Source organism: Corvus hawaiiensis, chromosome 7 (genome assembly GCF_020740725.1).
Source record: "Corvus hawaiiensis isolate bCorHaw1 chromosome 7, bCorHaw1.pri.cur, whole genome shotgun sequence".
Classification (NCBI taxonomy): Eukaryota; Metazoa; Chordata; class Aves; order Passeriformes; family Corvidae; genus Corvus; species Corvus hawaiiensis.
Window position 1 is genome coordinate 33,553,140 of NC_063219.1, and position 21,483 is coordinate 33,574,622.

General features: G+C 38.0%; 1 protein-coding gene and 1 long non-coding RNA gene across 12 annotated transcripts in view; one reads left to right on the forward strand and one right to left on the reverse strand.

Annotated features, from left to right (window-relative positions):
• Positions 1-21,483, reverse strand: part of NCKAP5 (NCK associated protein 5) — a 379,214-nt gene that overhangs the window by 101,056 nt on the left and 256,675 nt on the right. For all 11 annotated transcript variants that reach the window (XM_048309430.1, XM_048309431.1, XM_048309429.1 and 8 more), the window contains one exon: positions 15,643-15,792. In XM_048309430.1, coding sequence (XP_048165387.1) covers positions 15,643-15,792 — 150 coding nt within the window. The remainder of the gene's footprint in view (positions 1-15,642; positions 15,793-21,483) is intronic.
• On the forward strand, positions 6,155-13,093 carry LOC125328555. Its single transcript, XR_007204772.1, has 3 exons — positions 6,155-6,291; positions 12,344-12,424; positions 12,958-13,093. It is a non-coding gene; the product is annotated as an uncharacterized LOC125328555 (long non-coding RNA).

Consider the following 21,483-nt stretch of genomic DNA (forward strand, 5'->3'; position numbering starts at 1 on the left):
CATTTGTTTCAATTTTTCTTGAAATTCTAGCTCTTTGAAATAGTAATTACTTGATAAATTTGATAATAGCAATTATTAGTAAAGATTAGTTGAAAACCATTGACTATCTGTAAACCCAGTGCTTAAGCTCAATACAAAACTTACAATGCAGTCATTTGCAAAGAAAATATTTGCTTTGCTTTGCAGGGAAACATTTTGGAGAAGACTTTTATCAAATTTAGGAGTCACATTGAAACCAATAACTAAATTTTTTAAATTTAAAAAATTTAATTTTTTTACCTATTAAAAGGTAGGTTTTTCTTTTAGTTTTTCTTTTTTTATTTAAATTCAGATCTTGAGGAAGACTCATATATTTTAAGACAGTTTTTCAAACACTAAGAAAGACCACTTTAGAATTTACTGTAAATGAGTTATCCTTCAAAGCTGGGCAATTTCGACCATGAGCTCACTGACACCGTGACAATTTTGTACTTTCTGTGATTCCATTATCCACACCTGAGCAGCACACTCAGCTTCAAGGTTCATCTAATGGGGAGCTTGAAAGGAATAGGGCATTTCAGATCTGTATATGAAAATTAATCTCTAGGCCACTTTATCCCAGCAGAAACACTTCCTATTTCCCCCCTCTTGTCTTTGAGATGCTCAGAGAAAATACTGAAATGCTATTACTGATCCTTGGCTCTGGGAAGTGAGTATGGAAGAGGAAGACCAAGGGACAAACTGCCTTTACAGGTAGAAAACCTTGAAATTAAGTATCAGGAAGACAAGGATTACATAAAGTATTCAGGATTTTTTTTTTTTTTTAATTTCTAGAAATTCTATCAAGAGCAGCTCTTCTCTAAAGTAGCTTTTCTATGGGTTTTTTGAATAACATTGGACTGAAAATAAAATATAATTTCACAGGTCAGTGGAAAAAAAAATGGCTTTAATGCTGTAACTGGTGCTTCCAGGCTGCTCAATGCACCTGAACCAAAGGGCTGCTATTAAATGATAGTAAACAGTAAAAATCTGGAGCTCAATTTGGCACTGTCTTCAAGGAACACCAACACCAGCCTCCTCCCCACTTGCCCATTCCACTCCCCCAAGGAAATTAAGCAATTGAGTTTGCTCATGGGGGCTGATGATAGAAACAAAATATTCAGACTTTACTGCATTCCTGCTTTTTGTCCCCTCATTTAACGTATAATCTACAACACAAATGTATCCCATACCCAATTATTTTGGATCTCACTGGAAGGTAAAAGAGCAGATGTTTTGCTCTGACTTCAGAGAAAGTGGATGCTGAATATTTATCAAGAAATATTTTTTCCTAATTATTTATCCTAAGTTCCTTCATTTAGTTCAAACAAAAGTAATTATGAAATAAAATGATTTAAACTGACAGTGTGGAAAACACTGATTCCATATGCTTGAATGTCACATGCACTGGTTGGGTGATGGGAAACTCATACCAGTTCTCTGCTATGCAAGTGGGGAAATCTTTTTTTCTTCTTTTCCAAAGAAACATGTATGAGTTTTTCTGAAATGGAAAAAATGGAATATACAACTGGTTTTCCATTTTAAAAAATGCCCCTTCAGCTTTTTTTTATTTGAATTACGAGAAAAAGAATGACTTTTCTTTGTTATACTATGCAATAGACTTAAAAATTATGTGATGGTATAATTGATACTGCCACAAAGTATTTTTAAATATAATAAAATATAAAATATATTTTTTTCCTTCTCCTATGCTGAATCATTTTACTCTGTTCCTTTAAAGACTTCAAGTTAAAAGCTTTCCACCACAATAAGCTATTAACGTCGACTGTTTCACACTTCGCAACATAAATTTATAACAAGTTTTCCTGTTTTAACTACATGGGAGCACTGAGTTATTCCTGAAGGCGATGTTTCCTGCAATTCCACTCTCTTCATCAGAAGTCACCCATAAATCAACCTCCCCAGGTATTTCAAAATGAACTTCTCTTGATGGCCTCAGTTATTTCTGTCCCTCCCAGCTAAGGAGTCGTGAAGCCGAGTGGAGCAGGACAGGTATTGGTGCTGTGTTATGGAGAGCATCGAATGCCACATAACGTGCAGCAATTGTTTTGTAGCCAGTAGCCAACTCCTAATACCTGAATCACAAAATTACTGCTCATTTCCAGCTAGCTGAAATGAAACTCTATTTGCAAATATCACCGTGTTTCTCCTGAGAGCTTTGAACATTCTTCTCTTTTGTTCTTACAGGCGCAGCACGAATCGGGCAATGTCCCTTGCTCCACACAGCAACATGTGGCTTTTGCAGTGACATTTGTTAAATTGAAAGTTCTGATTCATTTAATTTTTAATCTTTTAGAGTGAATTTGCAGAGTAATTGTATTTGGCCTGAAAGAGCAACAGCCCAGGCCTCAAATTCTGCCTTTTAAAAGATTCAGCAGATTGGAGTTGTGTCTGGCTTTTTCTGCCCTGTGCAGACTGTGCTCACTTAGAGAAGATGGGATGAGGATCCTGTGGAAAATGATGTGGCAGCACCTGATTGTGATCCTAACGAGTTATATGAAATGTCTCCTACTGAGCTGGCTGACATCAGGTCCATCCACATTGGATTTTGGGCTTGGATGAGCTGTGAGTGTCCAGATCTCCAGTGATTTTTCTGATCATTACAGTGACCAGATAAGAGCTCAAACCGTGGTGTGGCCTTGGATCCAATGGACTGGGTTTCTTTTACAGGAAATGGGAAGAGGAACTGCAGCTGCTGCTGGGCTTTCCTGGAGCTCAGCCAGAGTGACTCCCCAAAATGTACAGAGCACAACTCTGAGGATCTGCTCCTGTTACACTGCAGTGCTCCCAAGGCAGACACACAATTATAACAGGATATCTCCCTAAATTAATAGGGAAGCCCTAAGGCAGTCCACTGCCAGGACAAAATCATATCCCACAATACCAAAGTAAAAGACAGGTCTGTTGGGAACTTTTTCCTGCACACGAGAGATGTGCCAGAGGCATTTTTCTACTTGCATATTTTTATAGCTTTGTACATTATGAAAACAGAAAATAAAAACCTGCACAGAAACATATACATTCAATCCAGCTACATAGAAAGCAAATTGTATTGTAATTATATATTTTTAAGTGCTCCTGTGTTATATTAAAGTCTTTCTCAATTATTAACTTAACCTTGCTCTTCAGCATACACAATTTGTCTCAGATTTTGTTCTTTGTACTTCCATTTGTTTGCAAACTACATTCTAAGAGGTCCAAGAAAGGCCTTAGGCTACAACTTTGGGAGAATGTGGCAAACCAGAAGTTCTTAAAAAACAAGGTTTGGCTGACAATCACAGTCTCATATGGCACATATTTTAGGTCAAAGTTGATGGCATTCAGTGGTGCCCCAGTAAGAAGCTCAGGCATGAAAAGCACAGCAGCAGCAGCCCAACAGCCCAGCCCTGATCTGCAGAATGAGCCAAAGTAACATCATACATAATTAAACTCAGCTCAAGTGCAGCCACTGGAACTGCACCCACCTTCACATGTCTAAATTTGATAGCCAAATACAATAACACTGGTATCAACGATGAGGAAATGTTGCTGTTCTCTCATTCCAAGCTCCTGTTTAGGAGCAGGATCAGTGATTAATCAATTGGCCTAAAGGGAAAAGGCAGAGAAAAGAACGAAAATAAATCGATGTATGAAATACTATGCAATGTCACATATATCTAGAATTGATCACATTACTGTTCTGTCAGATTGGCCTGCAATTGGGAAATATTCCTGCCTGGCAGATGTCACCAGTGAGGCAAATCACTTACTCAAAGCCAGGAGCAATTCTCATCTCTTCTTTCTATTCAACGTCTCTGTGAAAAATACAGGTTTTGCCTAATACTAGCAAAGTTCTTTTTTACAAGGAACTAAGAATACTTATTTTTACTCATCTAATTGGGTAAAATTTTGAATAGTTATCCTGGGGTCACTTCAAAGGGCTAAATATTTGAGAAAAAGAGTATAAAGACAACCATCACTGGAATGGAGAAAATCCTATATTGTGCCACAGCAAGAGGAGCCAAGAGGAAGACACAAATTGTTCCCTTAAAAATGGAGTTATGTCAACACTATCTGCAAAGATCTGCTAAGGCTGGCTCAGGTTGCTCATGCATCGTTCTACTGAGGCCAATACTCTGGTTCTCAAGAAGAGCTAATTAGCTCAAATGAAAGCTTCTTCATGCAGTGACACTGCTTCTGCTACCTGAACTACTTTGCATGGCAGGGCATTATATAAAAAGATGATGCTGTTTATAAAGCTTGCAACAGAGCGTTTTTCTCTGTTTCACACCTCCTACCTTAATTGAATCAAATTTATGCATGTATATGTGTAACAGTAATCTCTGCATGGCACTGGGGAGATGCTTCGATGTCTAACAAAATCCTTTTTGTGATGATACAGATCAGACTTAAGGTTACAGAAAGAACGCTCATTGTATTTAAGAAAAAGAATATTACAATGGTCACTATTTGTAACAGCAGCTAAAGAATGATGACATCAAATAGGACTGAAGGAAATTACCAAGGAGCAGGCAACAGGCTTTTCTCTGACACCTGTCTAAGGTCTGAATATATAAACTCCCTAAGGTTCAAAAGATGAGAAAGGAGGAGCTATTGGAGACAATTAAGGAGAAGCTTCAGCTGTTTCAGCCCCATGATCTCTTCACTGAAAAGCCTCTGCTCATTTCCAGATTAGCATTAACTGTTAAGAAAAATGCTAACCAAGTCTTGCAGCAGGACAGATGCACTACAGGAAAACACCTAAACTTCTGTTTAAACACACAGCAGCCTCACATAATGCACAACCCTCATACCCATTTCTCAGCTGAGCTGAAACTGTTGCTGCAATAACTTTACAGAGGATTTTGTCTAGCAAAGTAGCCAATGTGTAAGTACTTCTTAAAGTTTAACAAAAAGCTGAATGAAAAACTCAGGTCTTACCTGCTTCCTCTATTTTAAATGACTTATTCCTGAAGAACTTAAATGTTAAGACCCAGAACACTTAAAATCAGGAGGATTTTTCTGGAGGAACAGACTGTTTGACTGAAGACAAGAAGGAAACCTGCAGGCTTGTTAAAGGGAAACACCTGTAATCACCAACGGAGCCCTTCTCCTAAATTATTGCCAAGTCTTGGCCCTGTCTGAGTACACACTACCCAGAAGAGGAATAGGAAAACCCATGAATCACAAAGATGAACGAGCACTGTCACCACATGTGATGGAAGGCCAGCAGGGATCACAGGTCTTCCTGTGGGAAGGGAAGAAGCTCTGCCCTCTAGATGGCATTATGCGCCTGTAGATCCCAGATGGAGCTGGACAGCCCTGCCAGGCAAGGTAACCACGTCTCCACCTGCATGTGAGCCCAGAGGTCAGGAAGGTCAGATGGCAACTCCTGGACTGCATGGGAAGGTGAGAGCTGCACATTCCTGAAGGGCAGAGCAGGAGCTGTCCTGGGCAGAGACCTGCTTTGGCTGTCCCACGTGGGAAGCAGAGGAATGGTGCTCAGCCTAAGGTGGAAAAAAATGGAGGATCTGACCCCATATGGAGAAAGACAACTTAACTGGAAGAGGTGGGGAATATGAGAAAACATGTAATAAAAACCAAAAACAAACAGCAAAAAAACCACACGTCCTTATGAATAAACACAACTCTCCTTGACATTTAATAGCATCTGAAAGAGACAAGGGTACAGTAAAATGTGTATGTAGCTATCCACATACAGCACATGAGGCTATATTGTATCCATGTATAGCTTTTCTGACTATGCACTGAAATTCAACCCTTACTTAGTGATAATCAGGTATCTACAGAACCATCAGCAAAAATCAGTTTCACACATAATGGACTGATGTCAGACTATTCCACTTTTGATTTATCTATCCTCTCTATATATTTATAACTAATCTTAAAATCTGTGCTTGTCACCATGACAGATTAAGCAGACCTAAAAATAATCTTTTGGGTATTTTCTGCTGTGGACTATCAAATTAGCTGCATAATAAAGCCAGTGAATATCGAATTTCAAGAGTATGTTAATCATAGAGATTTCACATGTGTAGTTAAGCATTTCCCAACACAGAAGCCAACCCTCACAGGCTAGAATTCAGCACAATGCCCGTAATTCCAGTGTATCAGTGTAAGTATACCTCCCCAGTATCCCTGCTATAATCTCCAATGCTGTATTTCTATAAGATGAACAAAAAGGAAATCACTACCAAATTAAGAAACAGTGCATTGCCATGAAGATGTCATTACTGTTGAAGCATTTTCAAGGTCAGTAAAGAGAAATTATTTTACTATGTAAGAGTTGCAAGGGATTCAGCTCTAACAGCTGAGGTAAATGAATCAGGATTTCCTATGCAGCCAGTGGAGAATGTCCACAGAATACTCAGATTTTTAAAATAATGTTAGTTTGAAATGAACTGCAACTATGTATTTAGTTTATGAACTGTAGAACTGTCATTACTGTCAGCTAAATTGCATGCATTAGTATGTAAATTAAAAATATAGGGCATGATTCTAAACATCTCTGTCACATAGAAGGTTTCCTCTGAAACAACTGCCACTGTGAGTAATTAGCAGGCTCACAGAAAGGGCTTGTGGAGAGCCAGGCTCAGAGTGCACAGCTGAGAGAAACTATTTAAAAAACTCCTGAGCCTCACTCTCCAAAATGATAGATGTGTGGGGATAAACACAGCCACCTAGATCTATAACACAGGGTTGGAAAATCTCATTCCATTCAGCAGAGAGAGTGGATTTTACATTGTACCACGCTCCTGATTGCTAAAAAAGGTGAGTTACATTAACTGCCGATTATCTGCAAGAGGGCACCACACTTGGAAAGAAGGGCACTGAAAAACTATCATTAGATTATAAGAGGCAGACAGAAATAGCAGATTCCTTCACCGCAACCTAGCGAGGACTGTGTGCAGAATGCAGTTAACATTCATTTCAATAGAGAAAATCTGACAGGTTTAATAAAACCGAGATGATTTTCCTTGACTTCTGTGACTTACCTTTTCTTCACCAACTACACCTATTCCTCAGACCTCTTGGCACCAAATCATTATTCTTGTGGCCATATTCAACCCTCTATTGTGAATGAACTATTCTAGAATGAACTCTATGAACCATTCAAAGACTGTTGTGTTAGCAAACTAAGTACTTTCATACTTTCCACACAAGGAGGTGTATGTGCTATTGTCAATACCACCTGTTGTTCTTATGTGGACCAAAATGGAAGGATTAAGAAAGATTTGGATGAAATTTGGAAGGGAACTCAAATTCTACATGAAGTAGCTTCTAGAAATAACACCTTAAATTTTGATAATATTTTTGATACCCTCACCTCATGGTTACCAAACTGGGCCTGGGTGAAAGAAATATTCATAATAGCTGTAATTGTAGTTATGATCTGTGTAATTGCCTGTGGAGCAGCCGGTTGTGTAAACTGGTTCTGTGAGTAAAGAATAGAGTAGAGACTAGACAAGGTAGAGTTTTGTTAGTCTCTAAAAGGGGGAAAATGATGCCATGATGATTTTTTACCTTTTATACCTTTTTACAACTTCTGTATTCTTAGTGCTTTTTGCCTTCATCCTTGGACTTGTTTGTTCAGCTAGGAGACTAAACATTTTAGAAGCTTTGTGGTTAGGGATCAGTGTGCCCCAGACCCCAAGGTCCTCTCCAGAACACATTCTGTAAACCAAGATAGAACCATCCAGGGGAAGGTTCCTTGGGGAGGGGGTCTCACTTGAGCCTCTCATTGGGGAATTTTTGATTGATATGCTAATTAGTAAAACCTATAATGTTATACCCGATCTTTTGGAGGTGTGCATTGCGGTGTGCATTTCGGTGCATTTGACCTGGACATGTGCACCTAAGGATCCTTAAAATAAATACCAAGGTAAAATCCCTTTTTCCCTTCTAACCATGTTTGACTCTTGATTTTAAGACCAGGAAAAGGCATCAGTACCACAGAGCTTTCTCTGTAAGACAAGAGCCATTGGACTGGAACTCGGAAAATCATAGAAAAAATTAATTTATAACCTGGTTCTTACAATATATGTTATTCCATTTGGCTGTGGTAAAATGAACATTAAATGCTTATCTCTGTTCTCATTGTTTCAATAAAGTTTCCAGATCTCAGTATATTGTCTTGAGGATTCTATAGTTTACCTATAATTTTCACAGCAGCATGCACCAAAATTTAGGGAAAAAAATCACTACAGTAGGTGAACTGAAAGATATTCTAAACAGTACCCTGACTAAAATATTAATGTGAAGTAAAAAAATTGCATGTAAGACATAGGCATATATTGTGTTTTCTCCCACCTGAAAGATGTTGGATTTACTGCCCTGGAAAAGAGCATTTTATATCACTCTGCCTTGAGAAGGAAGAAATCAGGAATAGCACAAGTTAGTCACTCCTTTCCTATGTGCCTTGGAACACACTGATGTTTGTGATGAGCACTGATGCTGGAAAGTAACTTTCATTAAAGCCTGTTTACTGCATGAGAAAACTAAAGGAGAAAAATTCTGATACGCAGCAAAATTCATGAGTAGTTGATGGGGTATGACACGAGGACACACTCAAAACAGTTAAACACTGTTTTAAGTCACAACAGAACAGGAATAATAGCTGAAGCATACTCTGTTGAGCACTTGGCTGAATTAGCAAATTTCAATAGATTAGTGCTTTGTGGGTATCTCAGAGTAAAAAACCAAGAGTTGATCTGGAAGCTTTTACCTGTCCAACACGTACCAGAAACTCAGAAGCTCTGCATGTTGTGACCCAAAACATTTAACTTCTGAACCACTGCCATGGTATGTCATAGGAGATGCAATTTGATACTCTTTTATTTTCCCTTAGTCAGAAAAGAAAACAATAGCATTTGTAACTCAGACTAAAATTCCCAGGAGGCACCACGGCCTTTCTTTAAAATCAATTTCTTTGACTTTAGAAAGCATTTTAAGCTCTCGTTGAACTGAATAGTGAGAAAAATGCAGATAAGCATGGCCTTCTCTACACCTCTTGGACCATGAAGACAATGACTTATATTATACAGTTATTTATATTAAGGCATTCTCCTATTTCAGGAGCTGGAACTGTTTGGTGAACAGTGGATCAGAAATCTGTCTCTAATGATAGCAGGAAATGGTTACAGCACTGACAGAGTAAATCTGAACAGCTCTTCTTACATCCAGTGGGCAGAGCTATTTTCAACACCCTTGTTGTAAATTCATATCCCTACTAGATCATCTTGATTTTTCCATGCCAAAAAAGAAATTGCCGTGAATTTCAACTGGCTTTGGGAAAAAAAAAAACATAAAGGGAGAGAGAAAAATAGAAAGATCAATATTTTACATGTCTGCAACAAATACATCCTCTTCTCTTAAATACTCACCACACACTGAGTTGAACTGTCTGCCTGGAAGAGGTTTCTATTAGTCGTCATCCATATGAGGATGTTACTTTCAGTAACATCCCAACAGGGATATTACTGTGCCAGCTATGGAGCTTCACACCCTCATGGGATGGCTGGAAAAGCCACAGTGGAAGACATGAACTGGCAGGAGGGGTACAAGCATCTGGGAAGGACGTGCTTTTGAGGACTTCAGCAGGAGCAGGTGAGGGCAGACAGCAGGAGAAAAGCACCCCAGGGCACAAAGGCAAGGAGAAACAGGTAGCAGCCGTGAGATTTGCATCCCAAAGACCACCTGAGCCACTGAGGACCTACAGTAGATGAGCTCAAGCATCAACAGGTTATAGAAAACATTCAGCTTGGTTTTAATTTAAAATTTACTCAGTTATTGGAAAGCTGAAGCAGTTTGCCAGTACTGTTATCTGGAAAGAGCTGGAATAAACTGGGCTGGTCTTGAAACCAGTGATGCAATTCCGTGCTGATTCATTATCAGCCACTGTGTAAGTCTGGAAATAAGACTTTCCCTGCCTCATTGTCTGATCCCTCCCTATAAAAAAACAGAAGTGTTTTTAGGTACAGTTCAGAAAACTAATTATAAAAGTCTCCTACTGAAAAGATTTAAAAGTAAAATAATCCAATAAATAGAATTAAGTAGGTTGGTCTTTGGTGACAAATCAGCATAATTAATCTAGTTCCATGGATGGCTAAGGCATTAGGCTAAGAAGAGGCTTCTGACTGAATCAGATTAAACACATTGGCTGAAACAAGATTGGTTGCTGCAAAATTTTTAGAATCTTGCTACAAAATATTTAAAAGTTTCATGATTTTTCCTCTTTTGCATCTAAGTCAAGTGATTCACATTGCCTGTATACCAGGGAATCAGCTGACTTTCAATAAACAAGAAGTCTTTCCTCACAGATATTTTCAGAAACTTGGGCTCTTCATGCCTGCATATGGTGTGTTTCTTTCCATGGAAAAGAAAATAATTATTAGTTTTCTTACCATTTTACATTGCAATACATGGAAAATAATTTTTTAAAAAATAAAGAAGAGAAAATAAAAAGCCAAATAAAAATCACCAGCATCCCATTCAAAGTTATCTTCTCAATCCACTCAGAGGAATTATGTACCCTCCTCATATTTCTTTTTTATAGTTCATAGTTCATTGCTATCATGTCTTTCTCCCTCTGCAGAGTAGTAAAAACATTATATCGGAAATACTTGACATACTTCCTCATTTGTTTAATGGTGATGATACAAGGGAAATTACCCCTCTAATATATTTGAACATTTAGCTTATTATCCTGAGTGGGTTTTCTCCCAAAGCTCAATTTATTAGAACAAAACACATCTTTCTATGACGAACTGCAAAGGGCAAGAGGGCAAAATTCGTTAATTAAAATTAGAGTGATTTCATGATTCTGCCCCAGCAGAAACCACTTCTACTGCAGCTTAGTTTACTGAAACTTTCATTGAGTCTCACTCACCCTCAAGCAATGAGATTTTCACACATGAATTAGGCTTTTCATTCGATAACTTCAAGGTTACAACCTAATGCTACCCCAGTGGTTTGCTGAAAAATGCCAGGCTGGGAACAGCCCTCAATCAGTATTTTTTGAGGCCAATAGAACTCGTGCCAATTGCAGAGGAGGAAGGGGATACACAGCAAACCAGGGGAACCTCCTCTTTGTTAGAAATGTTTATTTTAATTTGAATGCAAATACTGTGGTTTTAACAAGGTGTTAACTGTGCACTGTCCCAGGCTGTGGCAGGTAAACCACCTCTTCTGATTACAGGTGTGCTACCAGGGCACAAACAGTTGGACTGTTTGAGGATGCAGGAAATCTGCAGCTGAGACGGAAACTGAACCCATTCTTCCTGAGTCTTCATCCAGTCTCACACTCCCCTTTCCTCTTGAGGGAAGGGGATGACATGAAGAGTGTCAGAGGACACCATCCACAAATTTCATGCATCTTACAAAATCCCTTCTTTACTGTCAAAGCAAAGCACTGTCCAATGCAACCTGCACTAAGTACTGCTTGGTCATTTAGCCCGGAGCAATCCCAGACAGCTCACTTTCTTCATGAGCAGCCAAAAGCAAATTCTCTTTAAGCAAGTTGCACTACTGCAGTTGCAAAGAAGGAAGTCCGGAAGAGGTGGAACATTTCACAGAGTCAGACACAGTTAATTCATACTGAATTACTGCATAAATGTCTGTGCAAATGACAGACTTTAATGAGCCTTCAAAGCTGACACAGTATTTATCACTGATTAAATTTTTAAAATCAAAGTAACTATAGCTTTTACAGACATGTTTAGATTAAGACTGACATTAATGCTGTATATCAGTTTAAATCACTTGCAATTATGCAGGTGCTTGGTGCTTGTATTTCAGTCATTTGAGGTTAAATTGGGGCAGAGAACCCCTAGCTCCATATTGGCTAACAAAGCTCTGGGACACTCTTAAGGCCTTTACAGACACAGTTTGTCTAATATCGAATAGTCTTAAAGCTTTCCTCTGTGGACTGTAAATGTGTAAATTGTTCTTGCTGGAAAAAAGAAATAGTAGACAATCTTGAAATGAAAATCCATATAACACCTAACATACCCAGGAGAGCAAATTAGGGCTTTGTGAAAAATCTCCTACTTGTATGTCTATGACTTTGGAAATACAACATTATTGTTTTACTGTAATTGTGAAAATTGTGAAAAAATCTGGAATTGCTGAATGGGGGTTGATGCATGTCCAGAATAAATTACATTTTTTGTATATTTCTGCTTACAATTTATAAACAAAAAATTTGCAATTCTTCTGGTGATGAAAGAAGAATTAAAAAAAGGAAATTCCACCATTGAGTTCATATGTTATTCCCCATATTTCATTAATATTTCATTTTTTGCAGCACTCCAAATACACAGAGAAGATATCAGAGAATTTCTTTTTCTTTGCAAGAGTTAGAAGGCATTTGATCATAACTGCTGAAGTAAGTTAAATGGCATTTCAAGAGAAGCCAACTAAAAATGCTGAAGGCACAAAGGAATTCTGATATCCAGGAAATCACAATTAATTTAAACTATGTAAAATGGGATAGAAGATAGTGTGAACCATTTTTTATTTGTCATCTGTTTCACTTGATTAGAAACGTAACGTATTTATCACTCAGTAGAGTGGAAATAGATTTTGCTGTAAATGACAAAGGATGTAAAAAGAAATTACAGGCAAAAGGAGCAATGGGAGAATATGTGTAGATATCTGTTATCAAAGTATATGATAGCTTTCACTTGGGCTGACTAGAGAGATACTTTACTATACTGACATGTATTGTTCAGTGAGAAAATTTCTAGGATAAACAGTGGTTAATAAGACATAAAAGGTATTACTGAAATTTCTTTGGTAATACAATTGACAGCAAAAAAAAAAAAAAGAAAGAATGTTAAATACAACTCCCATGATATGGAAGTTATTTAAAGAAAGTTCTCTGTGCAACTGAAGCCTTGTCCCTTTTCTCATTCTTAGATTTCCTGCTCCAGATCCAGCTGACCAGGATGACTACAGGTTTTGTCCCACTCACAGAAACTCCTGAAGAAAACCACCACGTACCCCACATCTACCACGTCAGTACTCCAGGAAGGGAAGAAGCAATTTGATCTATGTATGGAACAGGAGTTATTTTCCCACACAGACATTCCAAATAAAAGAAACTAAATAATCTGTTATATTGCATATGTGCTGGAAGAGCTGCCCATTTATCCCTGTGCTGGTGGATTGCTTTTCTCTTTGGTACTTCATTCACTGAAAAATTAGCTCAGACTTATCCAAATTTTTATGTGATCAGCCAAGGGAAGGTATTAACCAGAAAAAAAAATTACCTGCTGGATCTAAACTTTTATAGAATAAAAACTTCACATCACTTGCACTGTCACATACATTTATATACATGTGCATAAATGTAAATTTATAATACATGTGCCTTTGTAGAAGCTTTTAGAGAAGCTCACCCAAGCAACAGGCCAGTGAACACAGGTGAAGAGGATGGAATAAATCTACAGTGCTCTAACAGACCAGCTTGTCATGAGCTACACTTGAGCAACAAACAAGCTAATAGGAAGAGATATGAAAATTTTCTTAACAGTGTTGATATTAATGAAATTATGTGTATTATATATATTATACGTATTAATATATATTGATGTATTAGGTCACACACTCTGACTATTACTTTCAATAGCTGCTGTTTATAGGCAGTCTTCAGATTCTAGAGGGCACAGATGGAGGACTGACTCTAGTAAGCACTTTATTAGCCTTTCTGATTTCATTAATTCAGTAACATCTAATCACGTAAAGTAAGATTAAAGATCCTGACACCCACAGCACAAAAACTAACAAACAGTAATTTTCTGTTCCTTTCTAGATAGACTAATGAAATATTTAGAATAATTAGTTTGAAAATAGTAAAGAATTAGAACTGCTAATAGCATGTAACTTTAAAAAAAGTCTTTAATTAATAAACCATACAGTCTTTGACATTACAATTTATATTCTTCAAGAGAGAAATAAAGCAAAAATACATAAACAACACACAATTAACAACACTTTGTTTTGATTATATTGGATCACAATTAATGTTGGCTCTGGAGTTCATCTTTCTACTTTGATAGCTCCTTACACTACTTCTGTAGGTTAATCCTTCAAGTGTTGGCACTCTCTAATATGTGGTTTTGAACACACCACTGCACAACACTGACACCAGTGAGGAGAGGTCTCCACTGCCCTTCCTGAACCAGATCCCACCTATCCTTAGTGCTACATTTTGTATCTGGGCAATTTGTCACAACTGATAAAGGCTGTGCCATTATTGAACACCTTGCTACCAACTGAGGACACAAAGAACTGTAAATGTCATGCAGACTGATTAAGAATGAGGCAAAGCAAGCAGAAATCATGCATATTTTGGAAATAAAGGATCACAAGGAACCTACATTCTCCATCAACAGATAAAGCAAGACTATATTAAACTGTACATTTTTTTTAGAGTTTTACAGTCTTAAAAACTTAGTAGCATGTGTTATTTTCCCCAGGGCAAAATTAGAGTTATTTAAAATTACATGTGTTTATTTTACAAACAGTCTAAGACTTTAAAGTAAAATTGCAGAGGCTGCCTATACCTTTGAGACTTCAGATTCTGTATTTAGATCCAAACAGGATTGATTGTAATTGTTCATGCTTTACTTTTAACAAAGTCCTCAAGAAAAAAATCCCAGGGTTTTAATCTGATCAGAGTACAACTCAACCCAAAAATCATCATGTAAAAGAGCTTAAACAAAAATGTATAGGCCCAGTGATAAATCTTTGTCTACCAATACCCTACACAGGCAAAATGTCACTCAGATCCTTCTAAGGCATTCATTTATCCATACCTGTAATGCTACATAAATGCTTGAGCAGAAGAGAAGGGAGGAAACATTAGAAAGGTCAAAAATATGACTTTTTAGTAGTTAAAAATTAGATTAAAATATGCAATCTTATCTTTTCATAGACATTGAAGCCCACGCTTCTATCAAGGAGCACAGAATAAGTTCATGTATACTGTGGTTACAGTTTTAGCTGCACCTTGTCCATGGCTGCCTAAGAACACGTTGAAAATTTTCCTCTAGTTTGAAGCTACCACAAGGTGCACTATTTTGCAGATCCTAATTTTCCAGAAATGCACTCAAAATGTAGAGTGTGCAGTTCTCCGTGTGGTCTACAAGGAAATAGATTTTCCCCAGCCTGGCAGTAAAAAGGCCTGAGCTCTCCCAAGCAAGCAGTCCAGCAATTAAAAACTGAGCAATAAACTACAATGGAGCAAAACTAGTTTTATGACAGTTGTTAAACCACCTATATTACTCTTGCAATATTAATAATTGAAACAAAATGAGTAAAACCAATTTTTCTTATTAAATGGTCTCAAAGGAATTAAAATAATGTATTAAGTTCCTTTTAAAGATAACTGATGCTCAGCATTAGAGAGGGATCCTTTTAGTGACTCTAAGCCTCTTGTTCATCCTTGGTAAATGAAATGTAAAAAAAAAATACCCCATAACATGAAATCAGGTGAACTGTGAAAGATCAGATTAATACTACAGGGTGATTCAGTGCCAATAAATGAATGAGGCAGGGGGAAGGGTGGTCTTTTATGTGTGAAACTGTTGTGCTTCTTACCTCCAGAGCTTTCAAACGCTCCAAAAGCAATTTTGTTTTTTCTTTTTCCTCCTCAGTGCTGCTGCTTTCACTTCTTGAATCTTCATCTGCCAGAGTGCGAATTTTTTCCATGCCTTCTTTACATCTCCTACTGTCTTCTGACAGCTTTTCCTGAAATGATTTTTTTAAAAATGCCGTTACTCACAGGTGCAAATGAAGTTAACTATGCAAATATCTCCAATTCTCCCTTGTATATGAATGAAAAAAAGAGCAAGTTGCTAGTGACATGATTAAAGTACTAAACAAATGGAGTCAGGAAGGGTCTGTGACATATGCTATGCCAATTCTGCAAGTGTATGCACAACTCCACTGATACATCTACTTCAGATTTTTAAAAAGCAGAACTCATCACTTCTTTCGTAACTTCCACTTTCTTCTTTAAAAATTGCAATGAAAATTGAACATACCAGCTTTCAATGCTAACACTTTGCCACTGAGAGATAAAGCAGTTTATTGAGGAAAAGCTAACATACGTTCATGCCTAATGTAGTTCACCTTTCTTCATCTAGAGCTAATATTTGAATTATTAAATAATGGGCTGAGAATCAAGTTACCAGACGAATACTGATTTAAGATCTACTCTAGCATATAACTGGAGAGAATCAGACTGACAACAAAACTTTCAGAAGTACTCCAGTCTATTTCTGGTTAGTCAGCCTGAGTTGTTATCAGCTGCAGCTTCTGAGTGGACTGTGGCTGCTGTTTTACAAGATGTCTGTAAAAATGATAGGATTGAACAGTGAATCCTGCTAACTCTGTTAATAATCTGTCCATGCTCTCTGTTCACAGAGAGAGTGAGATAAAGCAAGCAAAACATAAAGACTACAAGCAGGCAATGTAAAACATTGCCCAAAATGACAAGGAAAGCAAAAGGGGTAAAAAGAGAACTCCACAGATGTAGAGAGTGAACCATCATTGGAGCACAACCTGGGAGGCACAGGCTCTACCTTGCAAACCACCTGCCCCAATTGTATGAGCAGATGCAGTGTGACAACTCATGAGAATGGAAAATGTGAGGTAAATCAACATTAAATACCGGGTGTCAAAAAAAATCTAGAGAATTCCTTCAGTGAGCATCTAGTCTTCTTCATGTGCCTTTCTGTTAATTCTTACGTACAAAAGCTCACACATTCATGATCTTTGAGTTACCCAAAAGCGAGATGCTTTCCCCATAACTACTACACAATATGCACCCTGTCTAAGCATAAAAGTGTGCATTTTCATGAAGAACTGATCCAGCTTGAATAACTGTGCAAATACAACTTTGTTTGAGAGTTAACAGCAAGGCATTACCTTAACTAAATCCATAAATGTAACTCAATTAAAAATCAGCAGTCTGGATCACATTCACAACAATGTCTTTTTTAAATATTAACTAGCTTAGAAATTGACTACTACTATGTTAAAACTTTAATCAAGAATTAATTTTATATGATATGGGCTTAATTACTGAACTGTGAAGCAAAGATCTCATTCTGAGCCCCAAAACATAGATGTCAAAGAGCCATTCCATCAGGTTTCCAACATTAGTGCTACCCTGATCAGAAAGGAACCATAAATATAGTACTTGGGCTTTATTTTTTCGTGCTTGCTTCTCACTGATGCAACAATCAGGTATCGGTAAAAGAGCCATTAAACCATTTTTGCTTCAAGTTGCCCCAAGGAGTGCATTGACATAAAACACTTCAATGAACTCAGGGGAAAGAAATGACAAAGGTGTATCTCTCATGCAATTCAAATACAAACTATTGTTTTTAGGAGGGAATGTGACACGAATTGGATGTGTCTAACAATAAAAGAGAACACAAACATATGCACAGGGTCACCTTTCCTGCACAAACTCAGGGCAGCAATTTCAAAGGACAGGTAGAAGAAAGCACAGGTTGTGACATTTCATCAGAGAAAGGGGAGTAATGCAACTTCTCACAGAGTAAATCCCAGCCACACAAAGAAGTAACCTGTTCATCATCTAATTACAAAATTAGATGAACTTTGCACATTAGTGGCATAATTAGGAACACACATCCTGTTTTACTTCGATTTGCATTTGAATACCTCACAAGAATAACTACTGTTACCCCTGCCTGAGTGCTGAAGTACAGCACACATATTTTGAAATGTAGTTTATTACTGAGTAATAATAAATGAGTTTCAGCATTCCAGCCATGGAAAAGGTGCAGAACAGAGGAAAATTCTTCTAACCTTAGAAATTGTGCTTAGGCATGCCATTTGCTGAGGGCACTGCCCCATCACATTCACCAGTTCCACCTGGGTGATGTCTAGTGAGGGTAGAGAGGAAAATCCACACTCCAGAAAGCAAACAAAACAGGTATTTGTAAAGCACCCTTTGTGCTAGAAGTCAAGTCCTTAAAGAGGGAGGATGACAAAGGCTTTTGGAATGACAGAGGCCTCTTGAGTGTGCAACATCTGTTAATACCAAAGGCAGCTGGCTTTTGGGGGAGGAAGGAAGGGGCAGACATCTGCGAGAGGAAATGTGCATCTCCTGTGGGATGCTGGTCAAATCGCACAGAGAGCTCTGGAGTGAGCGTGCTGAAGGCAGCAAACAATGGTGTAAAGCATCTTACTCCCTTTTTCTCTAGAGTCCTACACTTCCTGTGTTACCTCAAATAAAGAGCATCTTTTGCCACCCCTGAACAGTCTCTGCTCATGCCTCACATATTGCACAGTCACAGGCAGGCTGTGTTCAAGCTGAATAACAAAATCCTCCCCAGGTGCAAAGTCCAGCAAAGGTAGAGCAAGTGCTGTCCTGCTGCTCAGTGCAGTTTAATTTCTGGGAAAAGGCAACAGATGGAAATGGTGTTCTGGAAGTAAAACAGTTAAGGGGAAAAAAAAAAAAAAAGCCATAACTCTGCTCCGGGTGTCCCCAGACCAATGAGTTTAAGGTACGTGCCTGTACCATGAGAGGATGCAAACACAGCAGCCTGATGAGAATTCTGCAGTAAATCTGCTTCTCTAATGCTCTGTGTTAACAAAGACACAATAAAAATATTAAAAATTCAAATCTTACTGAAATTAGGATTATGCTAATCACTGTAGACCCATTCTCACAGAAATTAATGAGAAAATTACAATCAAGTCCCACATTGTGTAAGCTTCTCAGGCTGGCTTAAGCTGTCATTGCTCTTTTGAAACCAACAGTATTTTGCAAATCTTAAATGAAATCCTGCCCTGACCATTATTTCTTAGTATTCAGTTTGCTCCATAAATCAAACAAGCAGTCCACTGATGATGAACCCTTTGATGAAACACTCTGGGCCCTGTGGCCAATAGAAAACAGGGGATGGAAACAGCCCCTGAAGCCTAGGAATGGCAAGCTCTCCAGGATCAATGAAAAGATATAAATCACTAAAGAAATTGATCTATGAAGCTGTACAATGCAGTGGCCTGACTGAGACTTATCAGAAAGCTGGATTTCAGTTAGCTGAACCAGGAAAGAGCAGTATAATATACCCTCTTCCCACTAATAAATAAAGTAAGAATAATAAATTAAGAGAGCAGGAAATTCACCTGAAATTGCAGATGATAATTTACTGGAGTTTGTGGAATGTGAAGCTAATTTTCTCTCCTGTCTCCTCCACCTAGCTTTCAGAATACTGAACAAGAAAGTGTTTTCACTGTTGATAAACAGGGAGTAACTATAGTGATAGAAAAGATCATAGGGAAGCTTTCAAAAGATAAGAGAACAAATTGCCTATTTCAGAAATTACCTCTTTCTTCATCCCAAGAAAGGCAATAGGCTGCTAACCCTAACACTTAGTCATTGGGATGCCTTTCCTCTAAGAATTGTCACCTTTCCAAGGAAGAGAAAAGTGTCAAAGGGATACTTAGCCAGCTACTTCTTAACCATTATTATTTCAGGAATTACGTTACTTTGAAAGTTTTATTGGCAGTACCATCAGTTGTCTGTCCTTTTCCCTTTCTTCTTTCTAAGATGCTTTCTGAGAATGACACTACACACATATACACATGGAAAAAGAGGAAAAAAGAGATCTCACTTTAAAATATTTCAATTTGCAGCTGTAAAATTTCAAACCAAGAAGAGTAAATGTCAGAAAACACAAAGAAAAGAAAAAGTAGCTGGGAAAAATTATTTTAGAATTTCTTTTTTACCATAAAAACCAAGATTAGGCACTGGACAAGTGGCTAAAATAATACAAGATAGCATAATCTAGTACTGATATAACTGGATCTGAGATCCAGAGCACTGATTATAAGCAAGCAATCCTTCACAAGCACATGTGACAAAAATCTGATCGAACCAAACAAGAATTAAAAAAAGATCAACATCTTTGAAATGCTGATTTTCCCAATGACTCTTGGATGACATGAATTGCTTGTCTGGAAAGTGATAAGTAATAATTAGAGGTGACATCTTTGCTTGCAGAATCTAAAGATCATTTCCATGTGATAAACACAAGTCCTTCAGAGAAGTGAAGTTTTTCAGATGCAATGCAGTAAGGATCCCTCAGACACAAAAGATCTCTATTTCAATTTGGGGTGTCAGATTGTGATGCCTGAGTGGGATCTTCTTTTCTGAATTCCTTTTAATTCTTCAACTTCTGAAATTTATTAGAGACAAGATTTTATAATGGTAACAAATTCAAATTCTTCTGAGAGTCATGCCTGCAATTTTCCAAAAACACACTTTAATCACACATTAATCAACCAAGAATAAAATGTATGTAGGATATATAATTAAACAGTGCTTATGACTGCTCATAACCACTTATTTGAGGAAAAAAAATCAAAAAGATTCATGATGTAGCTATTCATTGTTCTTATAGAGAGGCAGTGGTAACAGGCATCCAAGAATCCAGTCTATGTGGAGCCCAAACTATGCTGATAATTCAGCACCTCAAAAAACTTAGTGCTTCCTGTGGTGTGCCCAGAGCTTCCACAGGACCTTCTAAATGAGATATTTCCTGAACACCTATCTTAGATTTCAGTGATTGAATGTGGTGATCTGAGTAAAATACACCACACTTGTAACACTCTTTCTATAATCAAGGCAGACTCTTCCCTCCACACCCAAACTACAGTTTACAGATCCATACACAGAATAGATTTTGTTTGCACTGCTTTTGGCTGGGGTACAGTTATTTTCTCTCACAGTAGCTGCTATGTGTTTTGGATTTGTGCTGCAGTGTTGACAACACCAAGATATTTCATTACCGCTGAGCGGTGCCTACATGGACCCAAGGCCTTTTGTGCTCCTCACCCCACCCGCGAGGGGCTGGGGGTGCACGAGGAGTTGGGAGGGGACACAGCAGGGACAGCTGACCCCAAGTGACCCAAGGGATGTCCCAGACCATAGGACATCCTGCTCAGCAATATAGAGGGGGAAGGCTGGCCAGGGTCCACTGCTCAGGGACTGGCTGGACATCAGGCAGTGGGGAGTGAGCTGTTGTTTACATTTGCATCACGTCTCTTTCTTGGGGTTTATTTCTCTTTGTTATTTTCCTTTCCATTACAATTTGTTGCTGTTGTTTCGTTATAATATTTCAATTACTAAACTATTCTTATCTCAATCCATGGGTTTTCTCACTTTTACCCTCCTGATTCTCTTCTCCCCATCCTGCTGGATTCAGGTGTGGGGCTTGGCTGGAAGCTGCAGTCAAACCACAACAGTGTATTTATAAATTGTGAAAGTTTTTCCTTGCAAGGCCATTCTATAATCTATAATCTTGATGCATTCTTAGATGATGTCTTTTCAGTGCTGTTTCCACTGCAGACCTCCTAGTGTTCAGCACTACTCCCTGTGAGCAGTATGAAATGAGAATT